This window comes from Podarcis erhardii (genome assembly GCF_964252035.2).
Source record: "Podarcis erhardii genome assembly, chromosome: 10".
Taxonomy (NCBI): domain Eukaryota; kingdom Metazoa; phylum Chordata; class Lepidosauria; order Squamata; family Lacertidae; genus Podarcis; species Podarcis erhardii.
Window position 1 is genome coordinate 61,071,597 of NC_138500.1, and position 19,388 is coordinate 61,090,984.

The following is a 19,388-nucleotide window of genomic DNA, read 5'->3' on the forward strand; positions in this document are numbered from 1 at the left end:
CCAATTAGGGATCTGGGAACCCCTGGGGGTCCGCGAAACACACCCAAGGGGTCCGCAGCACCACCCCCTGCCAGGGACTTACTCATCTTGTTAATTGCACAGTGAAAGCCTTCCGCGGATCATCCAGCCTCTGCTCACAACCAGCGCCTACTTGAAGGCAGGGGAAAAACTTGTGAAAGAGTTGCTGGATGGCAGTGAACTAGCATTGGGCACAACCCTCTGGCACAGTTCCTTAGGGCTCTTGCAGTTGGAGGGGAGAGGGGGGGAAAGAGTGCAAACAGCTCACATGCTTATCATTTTTTTAAAAAAATGTAAGGAATCCCTTCCCCTTTCCGTCTACTTTTTAACTGAGAAGAACTTCTAATTGTTTTCGAGGACTATCCAGTTTAGAGGACTCTCCCACTGTTCGTAGGTAGGGTTTCAGTGAACCTTGCCTTATGAGTTTGGGATTCATGTCTCATCTTGGAAGTGCAACGGGGGAAATAGCTAAGCAGATTGTCACTATGATTCGCACAACAGCTCACCCTCTGGTGATTTAGTTTAGTGCTAGGGCTGGGCGATACTTTGTTTTCAGCACTGTGATATACCAGCAGCTAAATGCGGGTATATGGAATTTATCTCAGCTGCTTCTTCCGAGATACATGGCCCAGCCCTACACAGAAAGCGAGTTCTAATGCCTCTCAGGTTCAAAGACAAGCTTGAAGAGCATGGGGCTTCGCAGAACTGCTCAGCTGGGGGGTGGAAGAGGCCTCCCACCCCCCAGCTGAACAGCTCCGATGCCTCAGAAGGCATCCTGCCTCCCAGCTAAATAGTCTGATTCAGCATGATGTCACTCCCTTTGCTCCTAACACGATAAAACTTGTTATTCTCCTGGTCCACAAGACTCCCAAGGTACACAGTGAACAACTTCACACAGGGCTGGGAAACTTTTACAGCTGCATGGGCCAGATCTTTTTCAGGATCGACCTCGTGCTCCAAATTTTGACAGCTGGCCAGGACCACACACCTGTCAGTCACATAACATTATGACATCTCATGTCAAATAATGACATCTCCTACCTGTCAGAGATGCATGTCTGTCCCCTTTCAAACTCCCAGTCCTAGAGGGGAATGCAAGGAGACTCAAAGGCGTCCAAACAGCCCCCATGCTTCGAGTGCTTTCCCCCCTAGAAAAATAGGTGCTGGTAGTCACCAAGAAGGGACGCGGGTGGTGCTGTGGGTTAAACCACAGAGCCTAGGACTTGCCGATCAGAAGGTCAGTGCTTCAAATCCCCACGACAGGGTGAGCTCCCGTTGCTCGGTCCCTGCTCCTGCCAACCTAGCAGTTCAAAAGCATATCAGAGTGCAAGTAGATAAATAGGTACTGCTCCGGCGGGATAGTAAACGGCATTTCTGTGCGCTGCTCTGGTTCGTCAGAAGCGGCTTAGTCATGCTGGCCACATGACCCGGAAGCTGTACACCGGCTCCCTCGGCCAGTAAAGCAAGATGAGTGCCACAACCCCAGAGTCGGTCACAACTGGACCTAATGGTCCGGGGTCCCTTTACCTTTACCTTACTCACCAAGAAGTTGTTACAGTACGTGCCACACTTTTTAACAACAATAAAAAGAGGTGCCGTTACTCCGTACCTTTGCGTACCCCCTGATAAAAAGCACCGCATGCTCCCATTTCAGCCTGAAATGGAAGGGCAATGGGCTGTCTTTGTAAAGTGCTGCTTGAAGCATCCACACACACCCTTTGCTTTTAGTAGCGTCAACTGATGTACCAGTGGGTATGATTTGGGCAGAGTGGCCTCGCAGTCCACTTCTGATCTGTGAGACGGAGTTTCTACACCCCAATTTAAAAGAAGTAATGGAAGTTTCAGACCACCTCAATGTTATCTGTTTGTGTAAATGACAGAACAAGTACACTGCTTTATAGAATAAAGAAAATGTTCTGCTTGGGGGCCGGGGAACAAAGGTGTTTTTTTAAAAAAATGATTTATTTTAGAACAAGAGGACACACGCACAGCACTTTCTCACTCTGTCTATACAGCTAGATTCCCTTTTTCGTATGGTTCATTTATTCGCCACAGGTATGTTACAGTTCCCAAAGGGAAAACTGTCTCAGTTGGGGGGGAAATAGGCCGTACAATTGCTAAAGTCACACAACAGCAGACAAAAGCAGAATGAAACATTAAAAAAAGAGAGCATGCAGATAGCTCGGTGTGTCCTCAAGCATCCGGTCAATTCAAGCAAATTTTTAACCCACCCTGTTTTCTCACCTTCGTTCCAGCTGCTTGTTTCCTTATATAACAGAAATAATCAAACCCTTGAATGCTCAGTTGGCTATTTTCCCTGAGGCTCACGAAGCCACCAGACATCCCTCTTTGTCAGGAAACTTTTTATTTCTGTCCCCCAGCAGCCCAAAGCTCTACTTCATCTCTCCAATTGTGAATGAGGGTTTTTGGAGGAAAGTTTGTCTTTGTTGCCCTTTCAAAACAAGCGTCTTGATTCTTTCCAGCCTGACTTGTGACTCCTGCTGTGTCCTCCGGCTATTGTTGCAGTGTGGTTAACGTGCTTTAATTATGTTGGAAAAGTTTGAATAACTTCTGTGCTCAATAGATGTTGCATTTGTGCTTTCCAAAAGCCAAAACAAAACAAACCCTGCAGAACACTCTCTTTTTTTTCTAGCACATTTTAGGACAAGATGACAGAGTGTAATTCCATCTCTGCCAAGCTTTTCGCCAAGGGGAAAAGAAGGGTTTTCAGTTAAGGATGTAATACTTAGTGGGGATATTTCTGTTTCTACTTCAAAGAATCCCCCAGGCTTTCTTCCTGGTGGAATGGGACAGAATGACCAAAGCACGCTATAGCTTCTTATGGAAGTCTGCACCGATCAAGAGTGCCGTGCCACAAAATTTAAATGGTGTGCTTTTCAGTCCAATTTAGAAAGGACAGCACTACACAGTTTGCAGTATACACAGCTAGATTGCAATATTTTTTGGGGTGGGAGAACAAAATGCCTGCTTCCCCAAACCATAATAGTGTTCAGATTGTTAATTTTTTTAAAGTGACCTCCTTCAAAGATAGTTTTGTGCAAATGTCACCCTGCAGGTCCAAATTCCTGGTTAGGTAGTGGCAGCACCATAGCCACACCTGCAAGCCCGCCACTTGCCGGCTAGGACAAAAGTCAGGGTGCAGGCAAATTGTCATGTGATATCAGTTGTGCCAGCTTGGGATTTAGCAGACACAAGACCAGCTCCCTGGTCCCGAAATGACTTGCATCAGGCCTCACAAACATAATCAGCCCAACAGAGAGGGTGTTTGGAGTCATTATCATTATCATGCATTTTAAATCAGCTTTTGTCTTGTTTTTTTGAGCAATCCTCCTTTGGAGGTACCGAAAGGACAGATCTACGTTCTGTGTTCTGATCTATGTTGCATTCTGCATTTTGAGGAATGGCATTCTGAGGACTACAGAAGAGAACAGCAAATTAGGTGCCACAAATCTCCCAATACATTTGGAATTATTTTACTTTGGCTTTATTGAGCTGCCTCTCAAAATACTGCTCTTGGCGAGGTGGAGTTTAAGAATATCAGAAGAAATACTCCTATATAGTCTTGTAGGATGTTAGTTCTGGTTCCGTTTTCTTAATAACCTAATAAGGAAAATAATTTGATTTCATAACTATACTTTAAATTAAATAAATGACTTTATCTCAATTAGAAATATTCCTTTTTTTTGTTTCTGTGTTATCCAGATCGAGGATGTATAAGTGTTGTGCATTGTTAAATGGTTATATTGCTAAGAACTGAATAAAAATTATAAAAAATAGACTACTTTAAAATACTATTCTGCTCGTGTGTGTGTGTGTGTGTGTGTGTGTGTGTTCTAAAGTGATCTATAGTGCACAGTTGCATCAGGCAATGTACATAGTGCTTGCCTAAAGCCATTTTGTCACTCCTTTTGAATGTAGCCCTGATTTCTGTGTTCCCATCCTCTGACTTCAGGCTTGAACATAAAAAGCTGTGTTTCACAGTCAGACTGCTAACCTTTCTGGTACTGTCTATTCTGGTGGGAGCTCTCCAGGGTCTTTAGCAATCATGCTACTTTTTTTTCAACTTGAGATGCTGAACACTACCCTTGAACTATGGCCCCTTAATTACAATAAGGTTGTTAAGAATCCTAGTTATCAGTGAAGAGGACATTATTGTAATATTAAAACATGTGGCTCTAGTAAGCTTTCTTCGGGGGGTTTTTCCACCAGTGCAACACATTTGCTTCCATTCCCTTTTCCTCTTCCTTGCTGCTACTGTCCCTGTTACCCTTCCTCTCTGCCTCCTCCATGTGGGAATCCACGGTTTTTTCTTATTTGTTGCTTTCTGACAACCTCTTTTTGCTTGCATTTTCAGGTAGAATTGACTCTCAGCCCTTTCCCAGTTTTAAATGTAGATGACCAGCTTTGGTGTCATTTTGGGGAAACGAGCCATAAGGCGGAGTTACAAGAAGGGACTATTACCTGCGAGCCTCCTGTTGAAATCCCTCCAACGACAAAAGGCCAAGGTAAATAAAAGAGCAGGTCTTCACATTTAATATATATGCCTGTGCTTTCCAACTTTGAAGGTATCTACCGTATTTTTCACTCCATAAGACATACTTTTTTCCTCCTAAAAAGTAAGGGGAAGTGTCTGTGCGTCTTATGGAGTGAATGTGTGGTCGATCACTGGCTCCCTTTCCGGCCCCAGCCCCTTGCCCAAGCCTCCATTGTTGAATGGTCTGCAAACGGAGCCTGTTTGTTTCCCCAGCGACATGTGACTGGCTGATTAGATTATCTGTCTGGAAACTGTAGAAACGGCTCCCTTTCCTTTCCTAAAGAAACTGCAGAACTGTGAGTTGAACCCCATAAAAACAGGATTTTTTCCCTTTGCAAAGTAGGCTCAACAACTTTGAGCTGATCCTCAAATAAATCGGGGCTTTCCCCCTTTGCAAAAGAAGCTGAACAACTGTGACCTGATCCCAAAAAAGCGGGGCTTTCCCCCTTTCCTCCTCTAAAAACTAGGTGCGTCTTATGGTCAGGTGCGTCTTACAGAGTGAAAAATGTGGTACTTATAGTAATTGCTTTGGAAGCACACATACGTTCCCTACCTAACCCATTGCTCTTCTTATTGGCCCAAGATGTGTAAACAGTCATCTTTTTTAATTAGAAAGACTGGCAGCTGCTACATGCAATAGCCACACATTCCCCAATACCGCCTGCACTAAACCTGTAAAGAGTGAAGGACAAGCTGTGGCATAGCGTGGGTTGGCAGTGCCCGGGGCAAGGCAAGTATGGTGCCCTTTAACTCTTGGTTCCTGTCAGGGCTGGGTGGTGGCAGCAACAGCCCCATTGGCCCCTCTCCCCTTGCTATGCATTCACCTTCAACATTGGTAAGCATTAGAGAGCTCCTGTTGGTTAATGAAGAATGAAAACTGTGTTGGAAATTTTGATGTTGTTGCCATGTTAGTCCTGGTAGCTATGTGCCCCATCACATTCCCAAGATCAAGGAAAAACGACCTCATAAAATGCTCACACAATGTACCCAAGTTCCAAAGACGAGAACCTTAACAGAGGCAATCTCTGTTGATGATACATAATTACTGTGAAAATTTGTTCATTTCTGGCCTTATATACGCATTTTGTGCTTGTTAGCAATCCATAAAATTTTATTGACAGTAGCAAGCACACACTTTATGCCATATGATGCCATATTTTATAGATTGTTGCATGTGAGAGTCAGTAGTTGCCAGTGGACTGTAAGAAATCTCAGCCATTTCTCCTGAGAAGATTTAGCAAATACTTGTAAATAGCATTTTAAATACATACATACATACATACATACATACATACATACATACATACAGTAGTTGGAATTAACTGGCACTTAAAAAACAACAACAACAACAACAACAACAGCAATTTTCAGCTGACCCCAGTATATGAGGTAAAGTGAAAAACAACCTGGAATTTTCAATAGAATTCTTCAGAAAGTGGGTTTAAATCTGAGCTGTCACCACTCTTTCAAAAAGCTGTTAGAAGAAAGCTGAGTTTGAAATTGCTCAATAGCTTGTGAAATAACTTGTCAGAGGGGTTTAATGATTTCCGGAAAAGGAATAGCTGGAAGCCTCATTGAGGAAGTTCCCATTTTTATATATAGCTCTTGATCCTGAGTTCAGCAATAATCCAGATTAGAATCCCATTAATGGAAGAAGTATTTGGAGAAAATTGACCAGCTTTCCAAATTGATAAGTTTTGCTTATTATTTTGAACACATACTGGTTATTTCAGAAACTCCTTTTGTTTTATTCATAGTGTGTGATTCATAAATTGCACACCCTGACAGTGTAAAAAAAATAAAAATTAAATGAAAAACACCATCTTCTGAATTCATGTGCCTTAATTTCCTTGGTTTTTCTGACTTGCATTTTTCAGTAGTAGAATACATTGTCCCTTTTGAATAGGCATTTTCCTGATCTAATAGTCGGGGACTTTTAAACATTTTATCATACTTCTATCAGGTTTTCTTTTTCTTTCTTCCATTTAGTTCCCGGACGCTTAATGCAGTTTCATTTAGGGTGAACAGAAGGTTCTCACACTAACCATCACAAGTTCAAGAAATGTCCTGGACAGGCATTAACAATGTACCAAGAAGTATACACTATAAAGCATCCCCACGCAAATTAATCTCTTTCTTTTCTTTTCTTTTCTTTTCTTTTTTTGGTAGATTATGTCTTGGTTCTACTGCGTCTGACCTTTGGTGATAATATATTTCTTGCATCGGGTACATATCCTTTTTATGACTGTGGAGAAGCTATAAACCGTATTGAAAATGAACCGTAAGTATCTAGCTGCCTAACTTCATTCTCCATCCTATCCAGCAAACCCAACGTGCATTCAAATATTATAATAGTTAAGTCTCTTGAGTGAACTGAAGTGTTCCTATTTTATTTGCACAGTACTTTTGCTTCCCTTTCATCAGGCTCCACAAAGTATATTACGAAAAACATGCTGGCCTACTTCATCTTTCTGTGTTGTTCGTTCACCATGTCTTAATTCTACTGCATTTGATCTTTGGTGATATAATATATCTAAGACAGGCATGTCCAACATGTTGATCGATATGTAAAAACACTAGGCAGGCCCCACAAATAACCCAGAGATGCATTTTAAACACTCATGTAAAAACACGCTGATTCCCAGACCGTCCACAGGCCAGATTTAGAAGGCGATTGGGCTGGATCCGGCCCCCGGGCCTTGGTTTGCCTACCCATGGTTTTGGTAGACCGAGAGAGAGAGAGAGAAGCAGGGAGGGGAATCACGGAACCAGGAAGCAAGCAACTCGGAAGGGAAAGAGTTAAAGAGAGAAGCTTGGCTCCGGCTCCGACTGGCTCCTCAGATCTGTGAAAAATAGTATCTAAATATTGTTTGACTCTTCTCATTTGTTTAGTTAATTGTCAATCTAGTAACCATTTGGCTCTGCCATGATGATATCCAAACATAACTACTGTATCTGTGAAATAAAGACCCATTTATTTATTTATTTATTTAATAAATTCTAATGACTTTGGAGGGGTGGGAGAAGGGAACGCTTGCTGAAGAATGATGATGGGAGACTGGGGTAGATTGCTGCCAGTTTTTGATACTGGATAGTAGATCACAGCCTACTTGGACGTTGGACATGCCTGATCTATTATTTTTTTCTTCTGTCCATCATTTTTTTGTCAATTTGACACTTTGGGGCACAAACATACTGTTGTTGTTTTTCACTTACTAAGGAACACTCACCCAAAAATGAAACTTAGGAGTCCCTGGATTGTATTAGTAATAAATATGTTCTAATATCCAGAGTACTTTCTGCATCTTGGTTTCAGAACAATTCCTTTGAGCTTTCCGTGCTTCTCAGGTCTACCATGGGAGGAGAAAGTATCGCCACAGCTGACCAACTTTCAATATCACTTCCCATGATTAGAAATGTTAATGATTAAGTGGTGTCTTAAATAAAATATATAAATTAAATAAAAGACATGGCTCCTTTCAGATTTCTGAATTTCCCATTTACTTTGTGGTGGTTGTGGCTTTTAAGTCATTCTTGCAAAACACATGACTCTGTTTCAACTGGAAACCCAGGAGATAATCTTTGGACAGTTTGTGTGGCAGCTGACAATCCATAATACAATTTTGTTCTCCGAAAAAGTGAAGTTATTTATTGCTATATGAAATGAAATTCTAAGGAAGCCTTGTAAAGGAGGAGAAGGGAAGAAAGGAACAGAGAGGTGCAACTCCTGGTGCAACTGGACTTCTCAGCGACCCTTCCCCTCTGCAGGGAGGTGGGACCAATTCGGATGGTCCGCCCCCACCACTTAATGGATCCAAATGGTTTCCAGAGAGTGGTAGGGGATGCTTTATCCCATGTTGATGGCCTTTCAGCTGATCCCCTGGTGGCCCGCTGGAATGTGGAGTTAACCAGGGCTATTGACTCCGAAGCGCACTCTCCGATTGCATGGAGCCCGGACAGCCCCGTGGTTTTCTACGGATCTGAGGGCAATGAAACAATCGTTGAGACGGCTAGAGCGCCGGTGGTGGATAACTCATTCTAAAGCTGACCAGACACGGGTTAGAGCTCAATGTCGAGCCTACCAAGTGGCGGTAGCGACGGCGAAGAAGACTTTCTTCACCACCTCTATTGCATCTGCAGAAAACAGCAGCAGGAGACTTTTTCAGGTGGTTCACAATTTAGGAACCACCTGCGACATCGGGGCCCAGTATGGGCCACATGATCTCCTGCAATGATTTCGCAAAGTTTTTTGCAGATAAAATCGCTCAGATTCGGGAAGAAGTAGACTCCACTGTGGGAGCAGGGCCAGGGTGGGAGAGTGCTAGAGTCCTGTCTAGTCAAGTTGTGTGGGATCAATTCCAATCTGTTACCTCCGAGGATGTGGACAGGCTGCTTGGACGAGTGAAACCAACCACCTGTCTCCTTGATCCTTGCCCATCCTGGCTTATAAAAGCTAGCCGGGAAGGACTGGGCGATGGGCTTCGTGGGGTGGTGAATGCTTCCCTCCGTGAGGGAGCCTTCCCAGACCTGCTGAAAGAGTCGGTTATTAAACCGCTTCTTAAAAAACCATCTTTAGACCCGGCCAGTATGGCCAACTATCGCCCAGTCTCAAATCTTCCATTCTTGGGCAAGGTGATTGAGCGAGTGGTTGCTGAACAACTCCAGACACGCCTGGAAGAAGCAGACCATTTGGATCCCTTCCAGTCGGGATTCAGGCCTCATCATGGGACTGAAACTGCCTTGGTCGCACTGGTTGATGATCTCCGGCGGGCTAGGGACAAAGGTGAGAACTGTTTCCTAGTTCTGCTGGATCTCTCAGCGGCGTTTGATACCATCAACCATAACATCCTTCTGGACCATCTTGAGGGGCTGGGAGCTGGGGGCACTGTCATACAGTGGTTCCGCTCCTTCCTCCTGGGCCGTGTTCAGAAAGTGGTAGGGGGATGAGTGTTCAGACCCCTGGGCTCTCATTTGTGGGGTGCCTCAGGGTTCTGTCCTCTCCCCCATGCTTTTCAACATCTACATGCAGCCGCTGGGAGAGATCATCAGGTGGTTTGGGCTGGGTGTTCATCAGTATGCGGATGATACCCAGCTCTACCTCTCTTTTAAATCAGAACCAGTGAAGGCGGTGAAGGTCCTGTGTGAGTGTCTGGAGGCGGTTGGAGGATGGATGGCGGCTAACAGATTGAGGTTGAATCCTGACAAGACAGAAGTACTGTTTTGGGGGGACAGGAGGTGGGCAGGTGTGGATGATTCCCTGGTCCTGAATGGGGTAACTGTGCCCCTGAAGGACCAGGTGCGCAGCCTGGGAGTCATTTTGGACTCACAGCTGTCCATGGAGGCACAGGTTAATTCTGTGTCCAGGGCAGCTGTCTTCCAGCTCCATCTGGTACACGGGCTGAGACCCTATCTGCCTGCGGACTCCCTCACCAGAGTGGTGCATGCTCTGGATATCTCCCGCTTGGACTACTGCAATGCGCTCTACGTGGGGCTACCTTTGAAGGTGACCCGGAAACTGCAATTAATCCAGAATGCGGCAGCTAGACTGGTGACTGGGAGCGGCCGCCGGCACCATATAACACCGGTCTTGAAAGACCTACATTGGCTCCCAATACGTTTCCGGGCACAATTCAAAGTGTTGGTGCTGACCTTTAAAGCCCTAAACGGCCTCGGTCCAGTATACCTGAAGGAGCGTCTCCACCCCCATCGTTCTACCTGGACACTGAGGTCCAGCACCGAGGGCCTTCTGGCAGTTCCCTCACTGCGAGAAGCCAAGTTACAGGGAACCAGGCAGAGGGCCTTCTCGGTAGTGGCGCCCTCCCTGTGGAATGCCCTCCCACCAGATGTCAAAGAGAACAACAACTACCAGACTTTTAGAAGACATCTGAAGGTGGCTCTGTTTAGGGAGGCTTTTAATGTTTGATGTAGTACAGTATTTTAATATTTTTTTGGGAAGCCGCCCAGAGTGGCTGGGGAAGCCCAGCCAGATGGGCAGGGTATAAATAATAAATTATTATTATTATTATTATTATTATTATTATTATTATTATTATTATTATGGAACAACAAATCTCAACCTTTTGGCTTATCCATACAGGTGTTATTCCTGTGCAAGCAGTAGATGGAATTGCCAGTGGGACTGGAAAACCCACTCCTGTCAGGACTCTTCTTCAGAAACAGATGTGATTCAGCAAAATATGGTAAAACTTTTAAAAGTAGAATGAACAGATCTTATTTAAATACAGCAATACCTCTGGTTATAAACCGTCCTCCTTGCGAAGCTCTGCTAACCCGGATGTAGTTGCTCCTGGTTGCAAACTTTGCCCCGGGATGCGAGTGGAAATTGCACGCCGGAGGCCCCATTAGTGAAAGCGCGCCTCAGGTTAAGAACGGTTTCGAGTTGAGAACGGACCTCAGGAAGGAATTAAGTTCGTAACCAGAGATACCACTGTATTTAAGTGGTGGTTTCTGTTTTATTTTTATTTATTTATTTGTTTTGTTTTTGTAAATAAATTGGAAAGGAATAGCAACAATCGGAAAGTAACTTCAGGAGGAAAAAATTCTGGGGGTTTTGTACCTCCTTGGTGGGGAATGGCAATAAATATTGGAGTGAAGTGACTGGGAAGCTGTTCATTGTTCTCTTTTCGGTCTATTTTGCTGTTTTACTTAAATGGCTGGAAAGGAATTTCAAGAATGGGAATGAAAGTTCAGCATATGCTGCAATCATTTTTAGCATGTCTAATTTGAAAAACTGTAATCAAATCTGTCACTAAGTATGAAGATCTTCAGAACAACAAAAATTCAATTGTCCAAAGTAGGTGCAGATGTTTTGCGATAGAATATTTCTAGTTTTAATTGCATATGAAAATGTGGTGTGTTTTTTTCTCCTAGGCGGAAAAATGCCCACACTTTCTAGATCCCAACCCTAAAATAATACCCATGGAAGTCTCAACAAAAGTATCTTTTGAAGGAAAGAATCTGGATTATTATGAGGTAATTTTCACAAAGTGCTTGAATATATTTTAATATTATATACCTCTCAGCAGTTCTTGAACAGTGTCCTCTTCTGAAGTCTGCTGTTTACAAACTCCTTGTGCAAAAAATGTTACACAGTTCTAAATAGACATTGAACAATTCCTTGCAGACATGACTGATTATTTCTTTAAGCTTGCTTTCATAAATATTTCACAAATATAACAATAGTCTTCAATATTATACAGTTGATGTGGGTAAATAATTAAGAACATGTATGCTTTTTGTTCTTTGATTTACTTGTCGTGTTTGTTGCATTTGACATAACATTATAATGAGCAGAGAAACGTATTTGTCTAGTTTATATCTTTTGTTGAAGTGTCTGCCGTATTTTATAGCTTCTCTCTGTGCCAAACATCTCCCCCCCCCCCACGACATTTGTCAGGGATGATAAAACTGTTTTTACTTTTCCTCCCTTCTGCATGCTAAGCTGAAACGTTTTTGGTGTTGCAAAACATCTCTCATGTGTAATGTAAGCGAATTATATGTGTGCCTCTTAAATCAGTGGTTCTTAAACTGCTCTTTAGCTGTCGCTGTCATAGCTGCCCCATTTTTCTCCAGGATGAAGGGGTACTGAGTCGCCCACCGTTCACTGGTGTGGAGAAACAATATTATTATTATTTATTGAGTTCATATACCACCCTATACCCGGAGGTCTCAGGGCGGTTCACAGAAAAGATCACAACATATATAATCAGAATAAAAACAACAACCCAATAATACTCCCCCAGAAAAGAGCCACATTTTAAAAGCGTATGAGATAGTCTTTGCAGTCATGAAGAATAATGAGGGTGTTCCCAGGTGTCCAGAAAGGCAACCAAGTCTGCCCCTTCTGCTCCTTCTTCATCTTGTTCCTCCTTCAGCCATCTCCATTCCTTCTAGAAAATTCCACCACACCTTCTTTGGCTTTGTACCTCAATGGCTGTATCAGAAGAGCCGTATCTGAGAAGTTGCATCTTGAACATAACCATTCCTGGAGCTTTGTTGGTCTATGTTTATAGCCTAGGAACAGCGTGATACTTTTATGTGAAATGCAGATTATTGTGAAATAGTCCATTAAGCAAGGTTTTGCTCATTCCCCAACGGTCTCTGTCATAAAGGCCCTTGAGAGGTTAGTGTTTCGCATTTAATGGACAGCTGCTCTCAGTGTAGTTTGGGGCTTCCTATGCCTCATCTTGGATGTAGCAATCAATATTTGTGCGGTTTTAATTACAGGATATGGATATGGCTGCAGTAGGAAAAAATAAAAAAAGGTTAGGTGTGGGTGCAGTGCAGCTGTGTTGAGCTATAAACAGGAATACATATGTAATCCTGTTCCCTCTGTGCCCACACATACCCTTGAAGTGATGTGCAGGGATGCTCTGTGAAAGATTTGTTATTCCTTAATGTGCCCTCTTCTGATGGTGGTTTGTCTGTAGCGCCAAAAGAAGTACATTTAGCAACAGCATGGAACAACTACAGTCATCCATTCAACGGTGGCCTCCATGTTGTAGGAAGCAATATAATAGCAGCAGTAGTAGTTGTTGTTATATGCCAGGCATCCTCAACCTTCGGCCCTCCAGATGTTTTGGACTACAATTCCCATCATCCCTGACCACTGGTCCTGTTAGCTAGGGATCATGGGAGTTGTAGGCCAAAATATCTGGAGGGTCGCAGGTTGGGGGTGCCTGTTATATGCTGTCCATCTGACTGGGTTGCCCCAGGCACTCTGGACAGCTTCCAACAAAATATTAAAAACACAGTAAAACATCTACCATTAAAAACATCACTAAACTAGGCTGCCTTCCGATGTCTTCTAAAAGTCAAATAGTTGTTCATCTGTTTGACATCTGATGAGAGGGCATTTCACAGGGTGGGCGCCACTACGAAGAAGGCCCTTGGCCTGGTTCCCTGGAGCTTCATGTCTTGCAATGAGGCCCTCAGAGCTGGACCTCTGTTGTCCGGGCTGGATGATGGAGTTGGAGGTGTTCCTTCAACACTTGGAATTGTGCTTGGAAATGTCCTGGAAGCCATTGTAGATTAGATCCTTTAGGACCAGTGTTGTATGGTCCTGGTGGCTGCTCCCAGTCACCAGTCTAGCTGCCACATTCTGGATCCACTGTAGTTTCCGAGTCAGCTTCAAAGGTAGCCGTGCGTAAAGCTCATCTCCCAAAAGCTCTCTGAAAAACATTTACAAAATGTTGAGTAATGAAGGACACAATTCACCTATTGTAAATCCTCATGACTAACACCACACCATAAATTTATTGTGTCCTTTGTATTTGTGACACAGCTCCATGGTTCCTCTGATACGGTTCACTTTGAACCAAGAGCTACCTTAGTGCTTTAGTTCACTGTTTCCAGTCTACTACTACTGTCAGATATCTCTCAGGAGGTTACCAGACATGAACACCTATAGCTGGAAACTTAGACCTCTTGACAAGGAGACCCTGTCTGCCCTACCCTAGGCTTTTTACTCTCTTGGGTTCCTTTGGAGAAGACGAAAAGCACAATCTCAAGCCCTCAGCTTCCATAGATTGACACCCCCCCCAATGTTATTATGAACATAGTTCATTCTACAACAATCAGGTTTCAATTTTCACTGGTCACTCCCATCCATATATTACTGCAGAAATCTTTACAATCTCGCTATCCCTGAATTATATTGAATTCCTGGGCTTGGGGGTGGGGGGGAATGTGTGTGAAAGAGAGAGATACTTTTGTAGTTGGCAGATAATTCTAGATTCATTCAGCTTCAAATTGCACGCACCCATTCCTCTTTTAAAAAAATAAAAAAAATATTTATAAAAACTTTTAAACTCAGCAGGAAATATTCTGTTGTATGAGTATCGTGTTATTTTACCTACTGGAATTAATTACAGTACAGTACCAGATTTATGGTATCCAAACTTTCTTTTGGGCATCAGGAATTTTATCTGCTGAGTCCCACCCGCTCAGATTTCAACGTCTTAGATGGGTGGCAAAAATGACAATTGTTGTAGGAAGATCAGATCAGCAAAAAATATGTTTCAGTCCATACCTCTACTGAAATTTTGGCCAAAATGTCCCTTGAGATTTAGCTGACAGAAACCCTGCTACAAATTGGACATGGGAGTCCAATTCACAAGTAACTATTTGAAGGAGGAGTTATCATTGTGTGGGTGACTTGCAGTATTCCCCTCACTATTAAAGCATCAATTGCTCAGGTGCCCACACTTTTACAACGGCTTACCAGACTTTTCTGTGTACTCAGCTGTGGGGTCTCTACGATGGTAGCCTTTACTTTGGGAATGTTAATTTGCGTGCTTTCAGGTCGTCTCCTCTATACAGTGGTACCTCGGGTTAAGTACTTAATTCCTTCCGGAGGTCTGTTCTTAACCTGAATCTCTTCTTAACCTAAAGCACCACTTTAGCTAATGGGGCCTCCTGCTGCTCCTGCGCCACCGTAGCACAATTTCTGTTCTCATCCTGAAGCAAAGTTCTTAACCCGAGGTACTATTTGGGTTAGTGGAGTCTGTAACCTGAAGGGTATGTAACCTGAGGTACCACTGTACATCCTTTCAAACTAAAAGGATCTGCTAATGGAAGAAACCTTTCTGCGTTAATAGAACATAGAGAGCTTGCCAAACAATCTAGAATTTAGCATGCTACCTAACCTAGACACCTTTATACTTTACAATTTAATCTCCCGGTCAAAACTATTCAGTGGCACCATCATGGCTCCAGGACCACCCCTTTAAAATCACTGCAACATTCCTGTTTGGGGGTGTAAATTTAGATTTTGGATTACATCAACATTTGTCTTGCCTGAGAGCCTGTCAGAGCCTTCGTACCTCCTTGCTTCCTGAATCGGCTACCTGCTCGAAATTTCTTTAATTAAAATAGTTTTTCTCTTCAGTAACCCAACTTACACTTTGAGTTCCTTTCCAAATACATCCTAGTCGTATTGTGGGGAAGTATCTCGCCCCTGAGAAGGGCAATATGAAAAGCAAGGGAATGAAAGTGAAAGAGTTCTGGGACATTTCTTGCCACCCCTCTCTGTAGTCTGCCTTCCCTGTTTCCCACACTAATGAGTAAGGCAAGGAGAGGAAGAAAAGGCAGAGAATCAACTCTTCCCTCAAAAAAATTATTCTTGGGTTGGGACACCTCAGGTCTTTCTGCAGCAACCTCTCAGCAAGCTGCCTTTTTAATGACTTTCTCAAATTCTTTCTGCTGTGTTCAAGAGCACCCCTTTCAGCATTGTGACATGGCTGAAATGTAGGAATTCCTCATTTGGCAGTTCATAAGTTGGTTATTTTGGCTGGGGAAATAGCATTAAGAGCACATACAATGTAGATTTTGTGACTACCCTTTCACTTTCTCCACCATCTTCATCTTAGTTCATTCTTGCTTCATACTTGGCTATTGTTTGGGAGTTCTGCCACTTTCCCGGAAAGGAGAGAACTCCTGCTGTATTTACAAATGCCACTGTCAGCTCTTTCTAATTTTCAAACTGTGTTTGTAAATCTATAGAAGCTTGACTGATTGATTTTTAGATCTTGGTAAGAGCTGAAATTATCATTTTGGACAACTGGTAGTACAGAGTTGGTTGTGATGGTGATGATGATGATGATTTCGATTTCTTACCTGTGCTTCACCATAAGGTCCCAGCATGGGTAATAGCCATTTTAAAAAGACAACATTAAAATCAGTTTACCACAAAATATTTTAAAATCATTTGTTTTTATAGCTATCGTATTGTTTCTGATTTTCTTGAGAGATCTCCTGTTAGCTAAGGTTGAGAGAGTGTGAACTTCACTGAGCTTCAGATCCAAGCGGAATAGCGATGGGATTGGAGCCTGGAACCCTAGACCTGCACTATGATGCATCTGAGTTCCCTTTGCTTATATTGCACTTCCTGGGTGTGGGGTAATGGCTAGTGCATAGGCCTTAGACTAGGGAAACCTGGGTTCCCTTGCCTAGCCATGAAGCTCACCGAGTCGGTCACTGTCTCTCAGTCTAACGCACCTCACCGGGCTGTGAAGATAAATAGAAAGGTGGGATTAAAAATGCATCAAGCAAAATTCTTCCTGCTTTAAGTACTGCTCCTGTGGTAGTAATTTTAATAGTTTGCACACAGACCAAGTCCTGTCAGTCAAAAAGTTTGCTTGTGCCCTCTCACAGTGATTTCTTTCTGGCATTGTGGAGTCACTGGGTTGGGCTTAGACTCCTCCTGTGATGACAAGTGCAGGAGAAAAAAATAACTTCAGGACGTGGGTACAGAGAGGCCCTTAAAATGGGTTGGCGAGATCAAGCCACAGTCCACCAAGGCTGTTCCCCAAAGTTGTGAGCTCCCTGTGGAGTGATTTTTCTGAGAAGTAAGGATGAGATTTGGGGCCTTAATATTGCCTTCCCCTGCCTTTGGAAAAGCACTTAGAGGAAATGTTTTGCATGCTTTCCATCTCTTTTTGATTAAAAATTGTTTGGAGTAATCTATTTAGAGCATCAGAAAATGTTGTAAAGTCCTGCCTAAAGAGCCTACATGATCTGTGTTATAGTTGTGATTGCCACAGTTTAATGATTAAGGCTGTCAATTTGATCTAGTTGTTTCCAGAGCTGCTCAGTGAAACTACTGTTGGCCTAGTGCTGGTATTCTAAGTCCAATATCTTTCTTTTACAGGGTAGCGATTTCAGAATTGGAAATAACCGCATTCAGTTTGAGACCAAAGTGGAAAAAGCATCTGATGGAACTTTCTTTTTTCAAATCCAACCGGTAAATATCAGAAATTATGGGGTGGGGTGCTTACAAATCACTTTCTCTCTTGACTTCTTCAAGGCTGAGCAACATTCAGCAATGAGCTCACCTTTACACCTCCTACAGTCAACATGTTGATTGTGTTCAGACTTCTCTCCTTCCCTCCATTGCCAGCTTTGACACAGAGATATCGGCTTCGTTAAGCCAAAGTTTCCCATTACAGCTAAACTGATTATCAGGCACATAAGCCATTGTCCCATTTTGTTGGGCTGGCCAATATACTATGAGGCTGGAGATGAAACAAGCTGGCTATGACTTGATGTTGGTGATAGACCTAAGATAAAGAAATGATAAGATCTGTGCTGCTGTTGAGATTGTTGGCCATTGCTGGTGAATGTTGATGAGATTTTCCGATTTTCGTCATTCACTTTTATTGAGGCAGTCAAAAATATATCTATACTTTGGACAAATGCATAAGTGACACAACAGGATTATTAAAATTTGCTTACGGGGAGAGGGCGATTTGCTGTGGTTGCCACTAATGCATCCTTTACTTCTAGAATGAAAGCCATTAATGTGTGTTTGTGTTCAAATTTTCTCAGTTCTTTGAAAGATACATTTGTTTAACACCCACTGCAAACATGACTAAACATTGCACTTCCCCTTTATGTGCCTTTTGAAAATGAGATATTATTATATACACACACATATATAATCATTTTCTGTTACATTCATCTGTTTCCCATTCTTTTGGAAAGGTTACAACTATCTTTGTTCTGACAAGTGTTATAATCGTATGAATGCATCTCCTACTAGAAGTATGTGGTTGTTGTTATTTGTGCCATCATTTTGAAGATACAGCTAGCACAATATGACCTTGGAAGTAGGTAGCTACTTGATTTGGGATGAGTGAGTTAAGATATAAGATGATTTCTAATGGAGATAACCATTGTCTTTCCCCCTCCCTTCAGAGTCATGTTGAAAACGAAACACTACCACTTAGCTTATACATTAAGACGGATCAAGGCAAGATTGATAGCAAATTGATTGGTGAGTACATAGTACAGGAAGGGGAAACTAAAAGTACCAAAATCTTATATATGCACCTTTTAAAGCATTTCACTGTTCCAATCATTGCATACAGTGGCACCTTGGTTCTCAAACTTAATCCGTTCCAGAAGTCCGTTCAACTCCCAAAACTGTTTGAAAACCAAGGCGCAGCTTCCAACTGGCTGCACTCAAGCCTCATCAGACATTTGGCTTCTGAAAACTGTTCACAAACCGGAACACTTACTTCCGGATTTGCGGCGTTTGGGAGCCGATTTGTTCAGCAACTAAGCCATTCAGGAACCAAGGTTTGACTGTAATTAGCAACCCATCAGCTTAAAAAATATATCTAAATAATGTTGTCTTGAATAAGCAATGAATATTACTGTTGTGAACTCAAATATGTATTGTCTTGGCTTGCTTGCTGGGTATGAAAAAGCTTTCCCCCACCCACCCAATAATCCATCCTTCAAATTTTCTGATAATTTCTCCCAAGTTATGAAGCATCTCTGCAGAAGTGGTCAGATCTCAAGACCACAGTACGGATTTAATCAAAAGCTTTGCATCAAGCATGTCAATAAATGGCCACATTTTTTTCTCTAGAGTCAAATGCTGTCACTCCATTTAGAGTCAGCCAAGACTTGCTCTTCTGTGCTGCTGCTATTGCTTCTGCCCCTTCTCTGCTTTAGATCAGTTACAGTGGTACCTCGGTTACCACTTTCTGTTCCGAAAGTCCATTCTTAAACCAAAACCTTTCTTAAACCGAGGTACGCTTTCCCTAATGAGGCCTCCCGCCGCCAGTGCCCTTCCACCGTTCAGATTCCATTCGTAGACCGAGGTAAAGTTCGCAAACTGGGACACTACTTCTGGTTTTGCAGAGTTCATAAATTGAAACGTTTGTAAACAGGGCTGTTCTTAAACTGAGGTGCCACTGTAGTTAACTTTGGGCTTTTTTCTGATTACAGTCCCAATGTTGCAACTATTTTTGTCCAGGCAGAGGCCCAGTGCGACCAGTGTGTTTCC

The 19,388-nt window shown here is 42.8% G+C and overlaps 1 protein-coding gene across 2 annotated transcripts in view; it reads left to right on the forward strand.

Annotated features, from left to right (window-relative positions):
- Positions 1–19,388, forward strand: part of PLXNB2 (plexin B2) — a 342,708-nt gene that overhangs the window by 256,549 nt on the left and 66,771 nt on the right. For both annotated transcript variants that reach the window (XM_081877780.1, XM_081877781.1), the window contains exons 9-14: positions 4,394–4,544; positions 6,743–6,854; positions 10,671–10,773; positions 11,465–11,566; positions 17,244–17,336; positions 18,290–18,368. In XM_081877780.1, coding sequence (XP_081733906.1) covers positions 4,394–4,544; positions 6,743–6,854; positions 10,671–10,773; positions 11,465–11,566; positions 17,244–17,336; positions 18,290–18,368 — 640 coding nt within the window. The remainder of the gene's footprint in view (positions 1–4,393; positions 4,545–6,742; positions 6,855–10,670; positions 10,774–11,464; positions 11,567–17,243; positions 17,337–18,289; positions 18,369–19,388) is intronic.